The 16,261-nt window shown below is 38.3% G+C and overlaps 1 protein-coding gene across 9 annotated transcripts in view; it reads right to left on the bottom strand.

Moving 5' to 3' along the window:
* Positions 1–16,261, bottom strand: part of ARHGAP32 (Rho GTPase activating protein 32) — a 277,525-nt gene that overhangs the window by 111,317 nt on the left and 149,947 nt on the right. The window contains exon 2 of one of the 9 annotated variants that reach the window (XM_036859511.1): positions 13,762–13,799. The exons of the other annotated variants lie outside the window; for them this stretch is intronic. Within the exon in view, the coding sequence (XP_036715406.1) occupies positions 13,762–13,779 (18 nt within the window). The 5' untranslated portion in view covers positions 13,780–13,799. The remainder of the gene's footprint in view (positions 1–13,761; positions 13,800–16,261) is intronic. 9 annotated transcript variants of the gene reach the window in all.

Here is a 16,261-nt window from a genome sequence, read left to right as displayed (position 1 = left end):
ACAACAAAATAAAGACAAGAATCTTTAAAGCAGGCAAAGAAAAAAACATATAACATTAAGGGGAAAATAGATAAGTGACAGCTAAATTCTCACCAGAAATAAGAGAGGCCAGAAGACAAAGAGAAACAGATTTAAAGTGCTGGAAGAAAAAGACTGTCAACTCTATATCCCACTAAAATAAACTTCAGAAATTTAAGAAATATAAACACATTTACAAATGACAAAAGCTGAGAGAATCTGTCTCTAACAGACCAGTGCAACAATAAAAGCTAATACAACTTTCTAAGATTGAAGGGTAATAGTACTAGACAAAAACCAAGAACTTCAGTAAGGAATAAACAACATCAGAAAGGGTAAATATGTAAGTAAACATAAAACACCTAAATTCTCAACAGTAGAAGTTTGAGACTATCTTAATAGTTTTGAGAAAAGAAAATAAATTAACCTAGGTTTTATTCATACCTAAACCTACAAGAAAAGAGAAGAAAAAAAAAAAGCATTTTCTGATGAATAAAAACTTAATGAGTTTGGACTTCCCTGATGGCGCAGTGGTTAAGAATCCACCTGCCAATGCAGGGGATACGGGTTCGAGCCCTGGTCCAGGAAGATCCCACATGCCATGGAGCAACTAAGCCTGCGCTCCACAACAAAAGAAGCCACCGCAACGAGAAGCCCGCACATCACAATGAAGAGTAGCCCCCGCTCTCTGCAACTAGAGAAAGCCCACGCGCAGCAACAAAGACCCAATGCAGCCAAAAATAAATAAATAAGTAAGCAAAGAAATAAATAAATTACATTTTAAAAAACCCACAAAACTCATTAGTTCCCATCAACAAATCCTCACTAAAAAGACTTCCAAAATATGTACTTAAAGGTGAAAAAGGATTCCAGGATAAAGAACTAAGGTATAAAGCAGAAATACTGAGCAAAGAATTCAGCAAATAAGTATTACATCTAAACAAATCTTAACGTATAACAAAAATAATGATTAATTATAAGAAATAAAGAGATGAAACTATAAATCCTGAACAACACTACCATGGAAGAAAGAAAGAGTAATCCCACTTAAAACATTCTAAGTGCTGGTATTGTTTGAGAAAAAAAGACACTGATAAACTTTAGACTAAAAATTAGGTGTTCAAGTTAAATTTTTAATGGTAGCCACTAAAAGAACAGAAAAACCCGCTGTAACTTCCAAACAATAAAGAGGGAGGTAAAATTTTTAAATGTCAATACCTGCAACAGAATTAAGAATAGAAGAAGATCAGTCTTCCTAAGCAGAACAGAAGGGGGAGGAAGGAAAGGGAGGGAAGGAGAGAGCAAATTTCCAAATTAAAGCAAGGAGATGGGGTGGGGGGCATTAAAAGCAAAACAGTGTAGTCAAATGGTATCAACAAAATGGTGGAGTAGGCAGCTCCAAACTCCAGTCCATTCACAGAAACATGAAAAACAAGCAAAAGCTCTCAGAACCGACTTTCTCACTACTCTAGAAAACAGCAGAAACCCATGAACATGTTCAGGGTGAGACACATGCATGCAAAGGACATAATAAGACCCTAAGCTTTAACCTCTAATTAAACTTTAGCTAAGACAGAGCTGTAAACAGCTTGGTTAAGTGTTGAATGAGCACCCCCACCACAAAGGAAATGTGCAAAGACTGGAGAAGTGGCTTTTTGTTTGTTTTATTTTTAGCTCCCGGCATTCAAGGAATTCCCTGACAAAACCCTTCTGGAACACAAGCTAAAAGAAGGGAGCCTTCAGTGAGCACCTATGACAAGAAATACAGTCTTTGCAAAAACAGTCTGGAAAAGTCACAAACAGGCAACTGCAGTCTTCACAAAAAAAGACAGCAAACCTGTATAAAGGGGTGGAATCTGATTTAAGGGTTTTAAGGGTTTTAAGGGTTACACATTAAAACAGTCAAATATCCACTATGCAACAACAAAAAAAAAAATCACAAGATTCGCACAAAAGAATTCACAAGAAAAAATAAATAAAACAAAAGAAAATATCCCTGAGAAGTCCGGATACAAAATCTAGTCGTTTTTTCTTTTTTTTTGGCTGTGCAGTGCAGCTTGCAGGATCTTAGTTCCCTGACCAGGGATGGAACCCATGCCCCCTACAGTGGAAGCAAGAAGTCCTAACCACTGGAGCAGCAGGGAAGTTCCAGTTTAGTAGATCTTAAACAAACTACATAAAATACACTCACAGAGCTCAAAGAAACTACACAGAACTAAAGGAAAGCAGGAAAACAATGTATGAATAAATGAGCATATCAATAAAAGGAAAGAAAAAAAAGGAACCAAACACAGACTTGGGGGATGACAAATCACTATCTAAAATGAAAATTTCACTAGAAGAGATCAACAGCAGATTTAGGCAGGAAGAAGAATCAGTTTACTTAAAGAAAGGGCAAATAAAAGTATACAGTCCAGGGAATTCCCTGGTGGTCCAGTGGTTAGGACTCCACGCTCTCACTGCTGAGGGCCCGGGTTCAATCCCTGGTCAGGGAACTAAGATCCTGCAAGCCACTCAGCACAACCAAAAAAAAAAGAAAGTATACACTCCAAAGAACAGAAAGAAGAAAGAATTAAGGAAAATGAAAAGTAACTAAGAGACTGTAGGACACCATAAAGAGGACCAAAACAATACATTATGGGAATCCCAGAGGAAAAAGAAAAAGACAGACATAAAGAGATTATTTGAGGAGGAATATTAGGAAGATGCAGGAATAGGAGACCTCAACTCTAGACCCCTTCACAAAAACAGGTAATAGCAACTGTCCATCAAAGTTATCACAAAGGGCCACAATAAACCAAGTGAAAAGATGAGTCACAAATGGGGATAAAAATCTTTGTAATACAACATTGACAGATTTCTTAAACACAATATATAGTGAAAAAAATGAGATAGGTGTATACCCACCCCAACATCTTGAAAAGTATCTGGAATATAAGTGGGGATCACTAATTATTTGATGAATGACTGAATAAGCAAACATTGTCTCACTGGAATACAGCACTCATTTTCAAAACTGAATTCATTCTCTTTCCCTGCATATTCTCTTCTACCTCTTGAATTCCCAAAGTAAATAAATATAACTATTCACCCAATTGACCAACCTAATCACCCTTGATTCCTCTACCACCCCCTCCTCTCCACACATCCTTCCTTTTCATATTCCCAGGGTTAAGATCTAACCTAGACCTTTGATTCCTTAATCTCTCCTGTCTCCCAAAACTTGTCTCTCACACCTGTTCCTTTCTTCCTGTTCTCCACTGCTACCTCCCTAGTCCTGGGCCTTGCTGCATCTGGTCTACACCAGGGGTCCCCAAGCCCCGGGCCATGGACTGGTACCAGTCTGTGGTCTATTGGGAACCGGGCCACACAGCAGGAGGTGAGCGGCAGGTGAGCGAGTGAAGCTTCATCTGTATTTACAGCTGCTCCCCATTGCTTGCATTACTGCCTGAGCTCCACCTCCTGTCAGATCAGCGGTGGCATTAGATTCTCTTAGGAGCACGAACCCAACTGTGAACTGCGCACGCGAGGGATCTGGGTTGCTCGCTCCTTATGAGAATCTAATGCCTGATGATCTGAGGTGGAGCTGAGGTGGTGATGTTAGTGCTGGGGAGTGGCTGCAGATACAGATTATCATTAGCAGAGAGGTTTGGCTGCACAGAGACCATAATAAATCAAGTGCTTGCAGACTCATATCAAAACCCTATCAGTGGGCTTCCCTTGTGGCTCAGTGGTTAAGAATCTGCCTGCCAATGCAGGGGACACGGGTTCAAGCCCTGGTCTGGGAAGATCCCACATGCCGCAGAGCAACTAAGCCTGTGCGCTACAACTACTGAGCCTGTGCTCTAGAGCCCGCGAGCCACAACTACTGAGCCCGCATGCCACAACTACTGAAGCCCACGTGCCTAGAGCCTATGCTCCACAACAAGAGAAGCCACTGCAATGAGAAGCCTGCGCACCGCAACCAAGAGTAGCCCCCGCTCACCACAACTAGAGAAAGCCCGTGCGCAGCAACGAAGACCCAATGCAGCCAAAAATAAATAAATAAATATATATATATATATTTTTTAAAAACCCTATCAGTGAGTGGCAAGTGACAATTAAGCTGCATCTGGTGGCAGGCTTTACAGTGGCAGGTGAGTTGCTGTACTTCAATCGTACAGCTGCATCTGGTGGCAGGCTTTACAGTGGCAAGTGAGTTGCTGACCTTCAATCGTACAGCTGCAGCTGGTGGCAAGGTTTACAGTGGCAAGTGCGTTGCTGAACTTCAATCGTACAGCTGCAGCTGGTGGAGGCTTTACAGGCAGTCAGAATCCAACACTTGTTTTAGCCCACCCATGGCCCGCCCATTATTTTATTCACCACTTCCGTCCGCGCCTCTTTCCCATACTGCGCAGTTGTCTCAGTCATAGTTTTGGTAAGCCCACAAGCTAACCCTAGCCAAAATGAGTAAAAAATAAACATCACTGGAGAGCTTCTTTGAAAAGGGGGGAAGACCCAATGATGAGACAGCAGAAGACTCTAAGACTGCCAACAAAAAGAAAGCTGCATTTAAAGGAAAATACCAAGAGTCCTACTTAAATTACGGGTTCATCACAACAGGTAATTCACATGCTCCAGGCCCAATTTGTATAATATATGGCAACTGGCTATCCAACCAAGCCAGGAAACCTTCAAAACTGCTTCACCACGTGGAAACCAAGAACCCTGCATTAAAAGACAAGCCTTTGGAGTTTTTCAAAAGAAAAAAACGTGAACACAAAGAACAGAAGAAATTATTGAAGGCCACCACTTCATCAAATGTGTCTGCCCTGAGAACATCGTTCTTAGTGGCTAACCGCATTGCTAAAGCTAAGAGAAGCCCTTTACTATGGGTGAAGAGTTGATCCTGCCTGCTGCTAAGGACATGTGTCGTGAACTTTTAGGAGACACTAAAGTTCAAAAGGTGGCACGTGTTCCTCTTTCGGCTAGCACCATAACTAGACAAATTAATGAAATAGCAGAGGATACTGAGGCACAATTGTTAGAGAGGATTAATGAGTCACCGTGGCACACAATCCAGGTTGACGGGTCTACCGATGTTGACAACAAGGCAACAATGCTTGTTTTTGTGCGATATATTTTTCAGGAGCATGTGCATGAGGATATGTTATGTGCACTTTTGTTGCCAACCAACACCACAGCTGCAGAACTCTTCAAGTCTTTGAATGATTACATATCAGGAAAACTGAATTGGTTATTTTGTGTTGGTATATGCACGGTCGGAGCGGCTGCCATGACTGGACGGCTTTCTGGTTTCACTACTCGGGTCAAAGAGGTCGCTTCTGAATGTGAGTCCACACACTGTGTCATCCATAGAGAAATGCTGGCTAGCCGAAAAATGTCACCTGAACTTAACAACGTTTTGCAGGATGTGATTAAAATTATCAACCACATCAAAGTACATGCCCTTAACTCACGTCTGTTCGTGCAGCTCTGTGAGGAGATGGACGCAGAGCACACACGTCTTCTCTTATACACAGAAGTGAGATGGCTTTCCAAAGGTAGATCACTGGCCAGAGTTTCTGAGTTAGGAGAGCCGCTCCAGAGATTTCTTTTAGAAAAACAGTCACCACTGGCAGCACATTTCAGTGACACAGAATGGGTCGCAAAACTTGCTTACTTGTGTGACATATTCAACCTGCTCAACAAACTCAATCTGTCACTTCAGGGAAGAAAGACAACTGTGTTCAAGTCGGCTGATAAAGTGGCTGCATTCAAAGCCAAACTGGAATTATGGGGGCAATGAGTGAACATTGGGATTTTTGACATGTTTCAAACATTAGCAGAGATTTTGAAAGAGACTGAGCCAGGGCCTTCTTTCTCCCAGCTGGTGCATGATCACCTATCTCAGTTTTCAAAAGAGTTTGAGCATTACTTCACAACCACAAAAGACCCCCGAACTGGGAAGGAACGGATCCGTGACCCATTTGTGAATAAGCCAGGTGAATCGACTTTGTCCGTGCTATAAGATGATCAACCGCTTGAGATTGCAAATGACGGCGGCCTTAAAAGTATGTGCGAGACAACTTCAAATCTCCATACGTTCTGGATTAAAGTCAAGGCGGAATATCCTGAGATTGCCACAAAAGCACTGAAAAGCCTGCTTCCATTTCCAACATCCTATCCTTGTGAAGCAGGGTTTTCTGCAGGGACGGCAACCAAAGGGAGATTACGGAGTAGATGGACATAAGCAACACACTTCGGGTGTCACTGTCCCCATCACCCCCAGATGGGACCATCTAGTTGCAGGAAAACAAGCTCAGGGCTCCCACTGATTCTGCATAATGGTGAGCTGCATAATGATTTCATTATATATTACAATGTAATAATAACAGAAATAAGGTGCACAATAAATGTAATATGCTTGAATCATCCCAAAAGCACCCCCCTCAAACCCCGGTCCATGGAAAAACTGTCTTCCACGAAACCCGTCCCTGGTGCCAAAAAGGTTGGGGACCCCTGGTCTAGACAATTGCAGACTAGATGATTACAGTGGTCTTCTAACTGGTCTCTTTCCACTTCCTACTACACACTGATCATGGTACTTTCTTCTCAAAATCCCTCAATACTTCATCAGTTCCTACTAAGAAATTAATTTAAAGGCAAAATCCAAATACCTCAGATGAGCCTTGAAGGATGGCATTTCTCCAAATTATCTTCTAAACCACTATGAAAGATTAGGCTACATTTGCCTATAGAAACTTATGACATGAACATAATGATTTATTTTTACTTCCTTCAACTTAATGATATCTCAATCCTTTGCCTATAAGAAATGGAAAACAGAATTTCCAAGTCCCATACTTTTGGATTCCTTACAAATCTATTTTTGGAGTTTTTTTTCCTATACTGAATTCACTTTCTATCACCATGGAAACAAATCTGAAATTAGTGTTGTTAGGATCTTTAAAAATACAACTCTATTCAGCAAGCCTTCAAATGTTCAAAAAAGTCCTTTCTCCGCATGGAGAATGGAAATCAGCGTAAAGCTGGGTAAAAATACATCACCCCACCCACATAAAAACCATTCATCAAAGCTTAATCAACAGATTGCAAATGGGGCAAAGAAAGAGTTCTCTTCTTTTTATTCACCTTTTATAATGCTATTATGGTTTCACTATGACATACCTATGGAGTTTGTAAAGTTTTCTTCACGCACCATAGCTTGTAGTAGAATATGTAAACATGAAAAATAATTTCTGTTGCACAATATTATGTGGTCTGCTCATCCCAACCATCAACAGCCTAAGACTCAACACTGAAAATACCACTTCAAAACACCTGAGCTGAGGACGCCAACTGGAAGAACAACCCTATATCTGAGCTACATCTTAGGTGGGTAATAAGCGAAATAAGTTCTAATTTCAGAACACAGGGCAAAAATCAATGAGACAAAACTGCAATTCAAATTTCTTAGGAAAAAGCTAGAGACCTACATGCATCTTAATAAACTTAACAGTCAGTTTTTCCTTCCAGAACCGGAATAGAGCACTGTTTCCTCAGGTGAGTACCAGGTGAAGGAACTGGTTTGCTCATCCTTAAACACCAGAACCACCCTCAGCTCAACGAGAGGTCCACAGCATGAAGAATGCATGGGAAATGAGATTAAATGACAGAACAGCAGAATCACATCTCCCATCTTACAGATGTTCACTCCAGAATATATACTTGTCAGGAAACAATACTTCAAGAATATTTTCACATTTCTATATGGTCAGAACTTTTTGAACAAACAGCTTTAGCAGCAGGGTTAAAGGAAGACTGAATGGGAACCCAAATAATAGAGCCCTCCAGAGAGACACAAAGTCTTCTCTCTCCCCAGAGCCATCTGTTTGTGAAAAATACACCTTTCCTTCTTTTCCCCAGAGAGGATGTGTTTACATTCCAGAGCAGTGTTCCCTCTCTCCATCTCCAGAAAGGCAAATGGACAGAAGTGCCAGCTATCCTACATAAACTCCAAGTTTCATAATTTCAGCGTTTGTCTCTCGTGGTACAAAATCCCAGTGTACACATAGGGTATATCTCGTTCTCATATCACCTCGTGGAGAACTGAGGCATAAGGAACCAACACGATTTACACTATGAGTTTATAAAAGGTCTGATTTCTGATGCAGAGACCTCACATTTCTGTTAGAGAGAGAGAGAGAGTGAGAGAGAGAGAGAGAAACTGTGGCGAGCTGACTTGTTAGTCTCTCAGACCCTTCTCACTTTCAGACTCAACAATACTATTTTTATAAGAATATTCAGTCAAATTCCTGGAAATCAACTGCATGTGTAATGTGACTCCAACATAGGATATATTTTTTCATCATTCAACCAATTTTGCACACCGAACTCCTGGACTGGATAATCTCATATGAGATACAGTTAAAATCCAGTACCTGGATGACAGCAGCACTGATAACTCACTATGGAACTCTTCATTTTAAACCCTCCCCTCAAATGACAAAGATTTCCAGGAATAAGAGAAGGTGTCACTACAGAATATGCAGAAAAGTAGGGGTGAAATACGTTTGTTTTGGTTTGAGGAAAACTTAACTTTCTGGTAGGGTTAGGAATAGTAAAATTATCACAGCTTTTGTTTCAAATGGTTACACACATAATAATATATACTTGTAAATAAGATATTTTTAAATGGAAACATCTACAAGCTAATATTGAAACTGCAGGTAGTATTAAGAAGATGGGGGAAATACCATTTCATTGACTTACTTCATTTTTATTAATGTCTGAAAGTCTCACAGATAGCTACCAAAACTTGTTGCTGATATTTATTTCTATAAACTTTAATGCCTATATTTACACGAATTCTTAATCAGGAAGAAAACTCAGTCTGTTTCCAAAAGAAACCACACTTAGTCAACAGTCCATTGAACTTGTTAACTATTATACCAGTACACTGAAATACTGAAACTGAAAATGTGGAATCCATATATATGATCTTATCTGTTAATGATTTGTTAACAAAAGATTTTCAATGTTACTATTCAATAGGGTAAAATGCAATGATGTGTTTTCTTCCGTTTCCTTTATCTTTATTTTTAAACCTGAAACCTTCTAAATACATTACAATTTGAATATTCTAAGCTATAGGTTTAATTCTATCTGAAACTGGAACTAAATTTTTTAATTAATTATAATTACAGAAAATGCACCTGTTATTTTAACATTCTCCATTTCACAATTTTATATAAGGCCAGTTTTTATATTAAAAGAAATATTACATCTAAATAAACTGATTACTAGATCAACAAGAATATTATCAATACAGTCTCTCTTGTGAGGGGTAGTTTGTCACAGAATTCCTTACAGTTATAAAGCCTCCTATTTGCAAAGCTTTTCTTTATCCACTGCCTCAGTCCTGACACCACTATCCTCAGGTCATCAGGAAAGTATATATATATATTTGGAATTGATATATTTATCCCTATTTTACAAACAAGGAAACAGGCCCAGAAAAGTTAAAGAATTTACTTAAGAGCACACAGGTTACACTGCACTATTAATCATCATACTTTTTTACCTTCAAATACATCAAAGATGTAGGCCTTTCAAAACTATGGTTTCTTCCTGCTTAAAACAGTTTTGTCAGTGTATCCTTCTCTAGTACTTTTACAAAAGAATGTGCAGAACAGCTCTACAGCCTTGATTCAAACACAGACCCCCACCACTTAGTAGCTGCGATCCTAGGTAAGTTCTCAAGCTCTTTTTGCCTCAAATTCCTCAACTGAAACTGTTATGAAGGGTCAATGAGACAACATACAAACAGTACTTAGTATAATGTTTGGTTCACAGAAAGCATTCAATAAATACTGGCTTATAGTTCCAATTACTTTATTTGAAATGAAGATTGAGGGGCGTTTATTTTATACTTTTACTCCTCAACATTTCAACATTTCAGATCAAACTTTACTAACTTTTTCCACATTTCTCAGTATCAAGGCAAGACTGTGTCTGCTGATAGGAAGTGTCGACTGAAGAAAAAGCACACCCTGAGAGTTGAGAATTATGCCACAGGAGCATTTCCGAGCCCCTTGCACAGCAGCTTCAGTAGAGAACACTCAGGAAACAGGTATTACATTCATACTTTTTCTGTGCTGTATTTCAGTCAAAGCCTGAGCTCTCGCATTCAGGTGAATTTAACTTAATGCTTTATATGAAATTGGATAAAAAGAAACATTAACTCGCAGCTTCAGATAACCGAATGATAAAAGAAAATGCAAACCCACACAGTCACTTAGTGTTCTACACACTAGATGGCGGTATCACATAAAGCACAGCAGAAAGAGACTCACGACTCAATAGCATCAAGCTGAATAAACTGATTATATATCTTCACATGTGGCAAGAGATTTTTTTCCTTCTTACTGAAAAATAGTTCGTGAATGTGAGTAAATGTTTGTTTTTGGACAATGGAGATGATACAATGAGGAAAAGTGCAATAAAGATAATAAATATACAGAATTTAAAACTACATGTGGTTTTACTTAATAAATAATAAGAAGCCCTTTCTAGCAATTGCTTATCTTTATATTTTTCTTCAGGTTTCAATTTCTGTAAATAAAATATAACACTTACACATCAAATCCTGTAGAGTCTGTTCAAAGTACTATTCAGGGAGAAAATGTCCAAGCTCAAATGCACTTATTAAAAAACAGTGACCAAAAACAAATAAAATATCAATAGTACCTATACAATTTTATTTATCTAAGGAAAAAAGTATGCTTAGGAATTAATAGTTAATTAATAATAGGGAGGGAGAAATGAAAGGAGGGAGGGAGAAGACAAAGAGTTTCACGTTGATGAATAAAATCCCAAGCTGGTTTCTTGGTAAGACCAAGTGTTAAGAATACCTTGTACACAAAAATTTATACCCACAAATTTGAAAACCTACATTAAACGGACAATTTTCTCAGAAAAGATTAAAAAACTGACCTAAGGAGACACTGACTAGACCTAAAAAGAACCTGACTAGACCAATAATCAAATTATAAGTTGAAATGGTAATTAAAGATTAAGCCCTCAAATGGGAACCAAACAGGAAAATTGTACTAAACTTTCAAAGAACAGGTAATTCCCATTTCCACAAACTATTCCAAGACATTTACTTTTTAAAGGGTATGGGGCAGTGAAGTTCCCTCACTCAGGCTAGTAGACAAGTACAATACACAGACCAACAGCACTAATGAACACAGACACAAAAAGCATAAAATCCTGGTAAGAGTGAAAAAGGGAATTTAGTTTTTAAATATTTAGCCCAGAAGTAGAGTGTGTCCTAGGAATACAAAGATGCTTCAACAATCTATTTCTGTGACCAGAGTAATGATCTGTACTAATTTTTAAAGACAGCTTAGTCATGCTCTATATAAAAGTGGACTAAGAACTAAGAACATGACATGGTACAGTCTCTCCTGCTGTGTCATTACAACCTTTTACCTCTTCACCTTGTCACATCCCCAGTTCACTGAAGTCAGAGCTCAGAGTTCATCTTAGCTAGAAGGATCATCAGCTGTCATCTGGTTATTCTAGTGTATCCAGTAGGAAGATAAGGAAAACAAGACCTAGATTAACTGACAATCTCCCTCAAGGTCAAGACTGTGTGGCACAATGAGAGTGTCCTGCCAGCTGGCCACACCCATTCCACCCCACACCAGTATCCTTTCTTCTCAACAGGACAATGCCATTTTATGTCACGTGTTACAACTGAAAATAGTGAACTGACACTTGAACAGGAAAATCAGAGATAGGCTAAGGTCTGCTAGAACTGAGCTGAAGTAGGATTTGAACACAGCTGTGCAATCTAAAGCATATGTGTTGCCAAATTCACTGGGAAAAGAATACACAGTCTTGGTAATTATTTTATCAGGCACAAGTTAAATTACAAACAGGAATGCTGGAGGATGCTCAGTGTTTACAACAGCATCAAACGGAATAACATACTTAGGAATAAACTTAACCAAAAAACTGAAACAGTTGTATGCAGAAAACTACAAAATATTGTTGAAAAAAATTAAAGAATATGGGCAGACACCCCATGTTCAAGGACTGGAAGACAATATTATTAAGATGGCTATATTCTGCAAATTGAACTACAGAATCAACGTAATTCCTATAAAAATTTCAACTGCCCTTTTTTTAAAAAAAAAAAAAAAAAAAATGGACAAGCTGATCCTAAAATTCACATGGAAATCCAGGGGACTTCAGAATAGCCAAAACAATCTTGAAAAAGAAGAACAAAGTTGGCAGACACACAATTCTCAATTTCAAAACACATTACACAGTTACAGTGATAATAACTGTGTGGTGCTGGCATAGAATATATATAGTCAAAAGGAAGAGAGGTGAGAGTACAGAAGTAAACTCATACATCTATCATCAATAGATTTTCAACAGGAGTGCCAGGACCAAGGCAGAAAGAACAGTCTTTACAACGGTGGTGCTCAGAAAACTGGATATTCGCATCTGAAAGAATGAATCTGGACCCCCTACATCACACTATATACAAAAATTAACTCAAAATGGATCAAAGACATAAATGTAAGTGATAAAACCATAAAACTCTTAAAAGGAACCACAGGAATAAATCTTCATATCAATCTTCATATTGGTTTAGGCAATGATTTCTCGGATGTAACGACAAAAGCATACACAACCAAAGAAAAAAACAGATAAATCAGATTTTACCAAAATCACAAATTTCTACGCTTCAAAGGACACTATAAAGAAAGTTAAAAGACAACCCACAGGATGTGAGAAAATATTTGCAAATTATGTATAAGGGTCTAGTATTCCGAATAATATAAAGAATTCTTACAACTCAACAACAACAACAAAAAACAAATAACCCAATTAAAATACGGACTTGAATAGACATTTCTTCAAAAAAGTATGTAAATGGCCAACAGCACATCTGTCTAGTCACACCCACTAGGGTGCTATATTCAACAAGACATATAAAACCAAGAGAATCAAAAACACATGTTCACACAAAAAATCATACATGATTGTTTATAGTGGCCAAAAAGCAGAAACATCTCAAATGACCACAAACTACAGAATGGTTAACAATATGTGGTAGGTCCACACAACAGAATAACGTTCAGCCATAAAAAGGAATGAAGTGCTGATAAATGCCACAGCACGGATGAACCTTGAAAATACTAAGCCAAGTAAAAGAAGCCAGCACAACAGACAGCATAGTGTATGATTATATTTATATGAAATGTCAAGAATAGGCAAATCTACAGAGACAGAAAGCAAATAAACTTAGCAACAACTGTCAACATTTTGAATGTACATACCCTTTGACCCAGCAAATCCTCTTAAAGGATTTTATTTAATGGATATGTTCATATCAATAAAACCTGGAATATCCGTCAATGGGGAACTGATTAAATAAACTATGGTATAATAATAAAATGAAATATTATGTAGCTGTGAAAAAGAATGAGGTGAATCCAAATTACTGAAATAAAAAAAAATGCAAAATATACTTTCAAGAAAAAAAGCGATTTTCAAGACAGTATGTATAGAATTCCATTTAGCTATATTTTTTAAAGGTTATAGATAGCTAGGTAGATAGTTATAGCTATAGCTCTATCTAGAGATACTGCTATTTATTTTATAAATATATAGAAAAATTCCAGACACATAACAAATAGTTAATAAAAGAAATAGGGCATAAAGGGAATTTTAACTTGCATTTGTAGTTTTCATCATCCATTCTATTTGATGCTTTACTGTAAATAAATAAATAAATGTATACTCATAAGGAAAATATATTCTTATCCTATAAGAGCAAATTTAAATGGTGAAAAAACCCAAAATATTAAAAAAGCATTTTTAAAGCAAATTTTATCTCTTCTTCAAATTTATTCATCCATTCATTCAACAAATATTCATTGAGTGATTTTTTATGTGTCAGGCACTGTTCTAGATAGATGCTGAGGTAGAAAAAAAAAAGAATAAATAATAATAAAATATTTAGCATGCCAAATGGTGGTTAAATGTTATGGAGAAAAATTAATTACAGAAGAGAGATGAAAAATGCTGGTGACCAGGAATTGCCATCTTATGTGCAGAAAGTACACTTGCTCTGAGAAGACAACATTTGATCAAGTATTTAAAAGAGGGAAGGTAGCAAGTTATGTGAATATCCAGGGAGAAGAACTTTCCAAGTAGAGGAAACAGAGAGTCCAGCGGTCCTGAGGAGGGAGCCTGTACACTGGAGGGAGAGCAGAGGCAACTGTGGCCAGAATTCTAAGTCTTAGGGGAGGAGGAGTAAGAGATGAGGTCAAAGAGGATAGAGGTAGAGCTTGTAATCCATGCAGGGAATTTCAAAGAATTTGACTTTTACTCTGAAAAACAGGAGAAATAATTGGAGGGTTCTGAAAAAGTGACATGATCTGACTTATAACATTTGAAAAGAATCATTCTTGCTGTTATGCCAGCTACATAAGACTACTGAAATAATCCCCCTGCAAGGACAACAGCTAACCTAAGGTGACAGCTGAGACAGGCAGGGGTGGCCAGATCCTGGATATATTTTAAAGACAGAGCCAAGAGTTTTGCTGATGGACTGGATGTGAGGAGTAACAAAAGGAAAGAAATCCAAGACGACTCCAAGGTTTGGCTGGGCAGGAACTGGAAAGATAGAGTTGCTATTCATCACGTTGGGGAACACAGCAGGAGGAGCAGGTCTGAGAGGGGACTGTTCTAAGTATGCTAAATTTAAGGGGCTATTAGTCATCCAAGTGAAGATGCAGAGAAGTCCGCTAGAGACACAATGCCACAATTCAAAGGAGAAACCATTAAAATTTCCTTTGTATGTTATATGGTAATGATACTACTCGCCCAAATTAACCCTTACATCTAAATTATTTTATAAGCAATTGCGTCTCTCAGTCTAAATAAAATTGAGAATCAGAATTTATAACATATAGGATTAAGAATAATTATTTTCATTTTATAACTGAAAGCCTTAAAGTTAAATATAATACTGTCAGATTTTAAAAATTTAGTGGACAGTGACATTTTCTAGGATACAATGGCCTATTGAAACTATAAATTCTCAATATCTGAGGAAGAGAAAGAGCTATAAATATGAGCACAAGAAATCCGTTAAGTCTAAGAGAAATTCCTCAGATCAGAGTAAAAAAAAAAAAAAGAAGGTATGCAACTGCAGAATGTCCCACAACTGGGACATATTAATAGGCAACAACTGAGTCAGTCAACTGACAGTATGAATACCGATGAGGATGAGGATATAACAGAGCTACCGAGCTTAAGGCTGATGACGTCTTCCAAACACATTTTACTAAGTTTTCCTACTTATTTTCTCCACAGCACATACTGTCAATCCTATATTAAAAACAAGTAAGGATTCTGAGAAGGAGGATTCTGGGAAGATGGTGGAGTAGGAAGCATTAGGAATCTCCCACCTAGACAGTAATTGCACTGGCAGAATCTGATGCAATTGTTCTGTAACTCTGGAGTCTACTGAAGGCTTGGGACTTCCAGGTGAAGGCTTGGAGGATACACTGCAGAGAATTTTGGTCCATCTCAGCTCTTAGCACAGTGGCAGCTCCCCAGCCCCAGCCCCTCGGCACACGCCGCATACACTCAAAAAGAGCAGCCTGCATGCAGCTTGTGAGAGCCAGGGTGGGCAAAAAGGAGCCTGCCCCATAAATAAGAAGGACCTGGGCTCTGATGGCTGCTCCTGGTAGCAGAGGCGCAAACAGGCAGACAGTCATGTTGTGACACCCCCCATATTGTTGCAAGCCCCTCCCCCACTAGCTGAAGCAACTTCCAAAGAATTTAAAGGCCCAGTGCCCTTTCCCCTCCTTAATTTTTCTTCTTCCCCTTTGGGGAGCCAGACATTATAGACTAGGACATTCCAAACCAACTGCATACATGGGGAAGATGCCCAGGGACACGTGCAGGCTCAGGAAATACCTGAGGAGACCTTAAGTTTAAACCTCAGGCTAGTCCTTGGCACAGAGTGAGGCTACAACAATTAAAAATAAAATAAAATAAACAAAAACAAAAAACAGCAAACCTCAGGGAAGGGGCAAAAATCACATTTCCGAAGTTAGTTACTACTACCATGTTCAAATGTCTGAATCAACAAAAAAACATAAGGTACACAAAGAAATAGAAAACTATAGCCCATCCAAAGGAAAAAAATAAATCAACAGAAACA

Source organism: Balaenoptera musculus, chromosome 8 (assembly GCF_009873245.2).
Source record: "Balaenoptera musculus isolate JJ_BM4_2016_0621 chromosome 8, mBalMus1.pri.v3, whole genome shotgun sequence".
Lineage (NCBI taxonomy): Eukaryota > Metazoa > Chordata > Mammalia > Artiodactyla > Balaenopteridae > Balaenoptera > Balaenoptera musculus.
The sequence above is the reverse complement of the archived record's forward strand: the minus strand, read 5'-3'. Positions and strand labels throughout refer to the sequence as shown.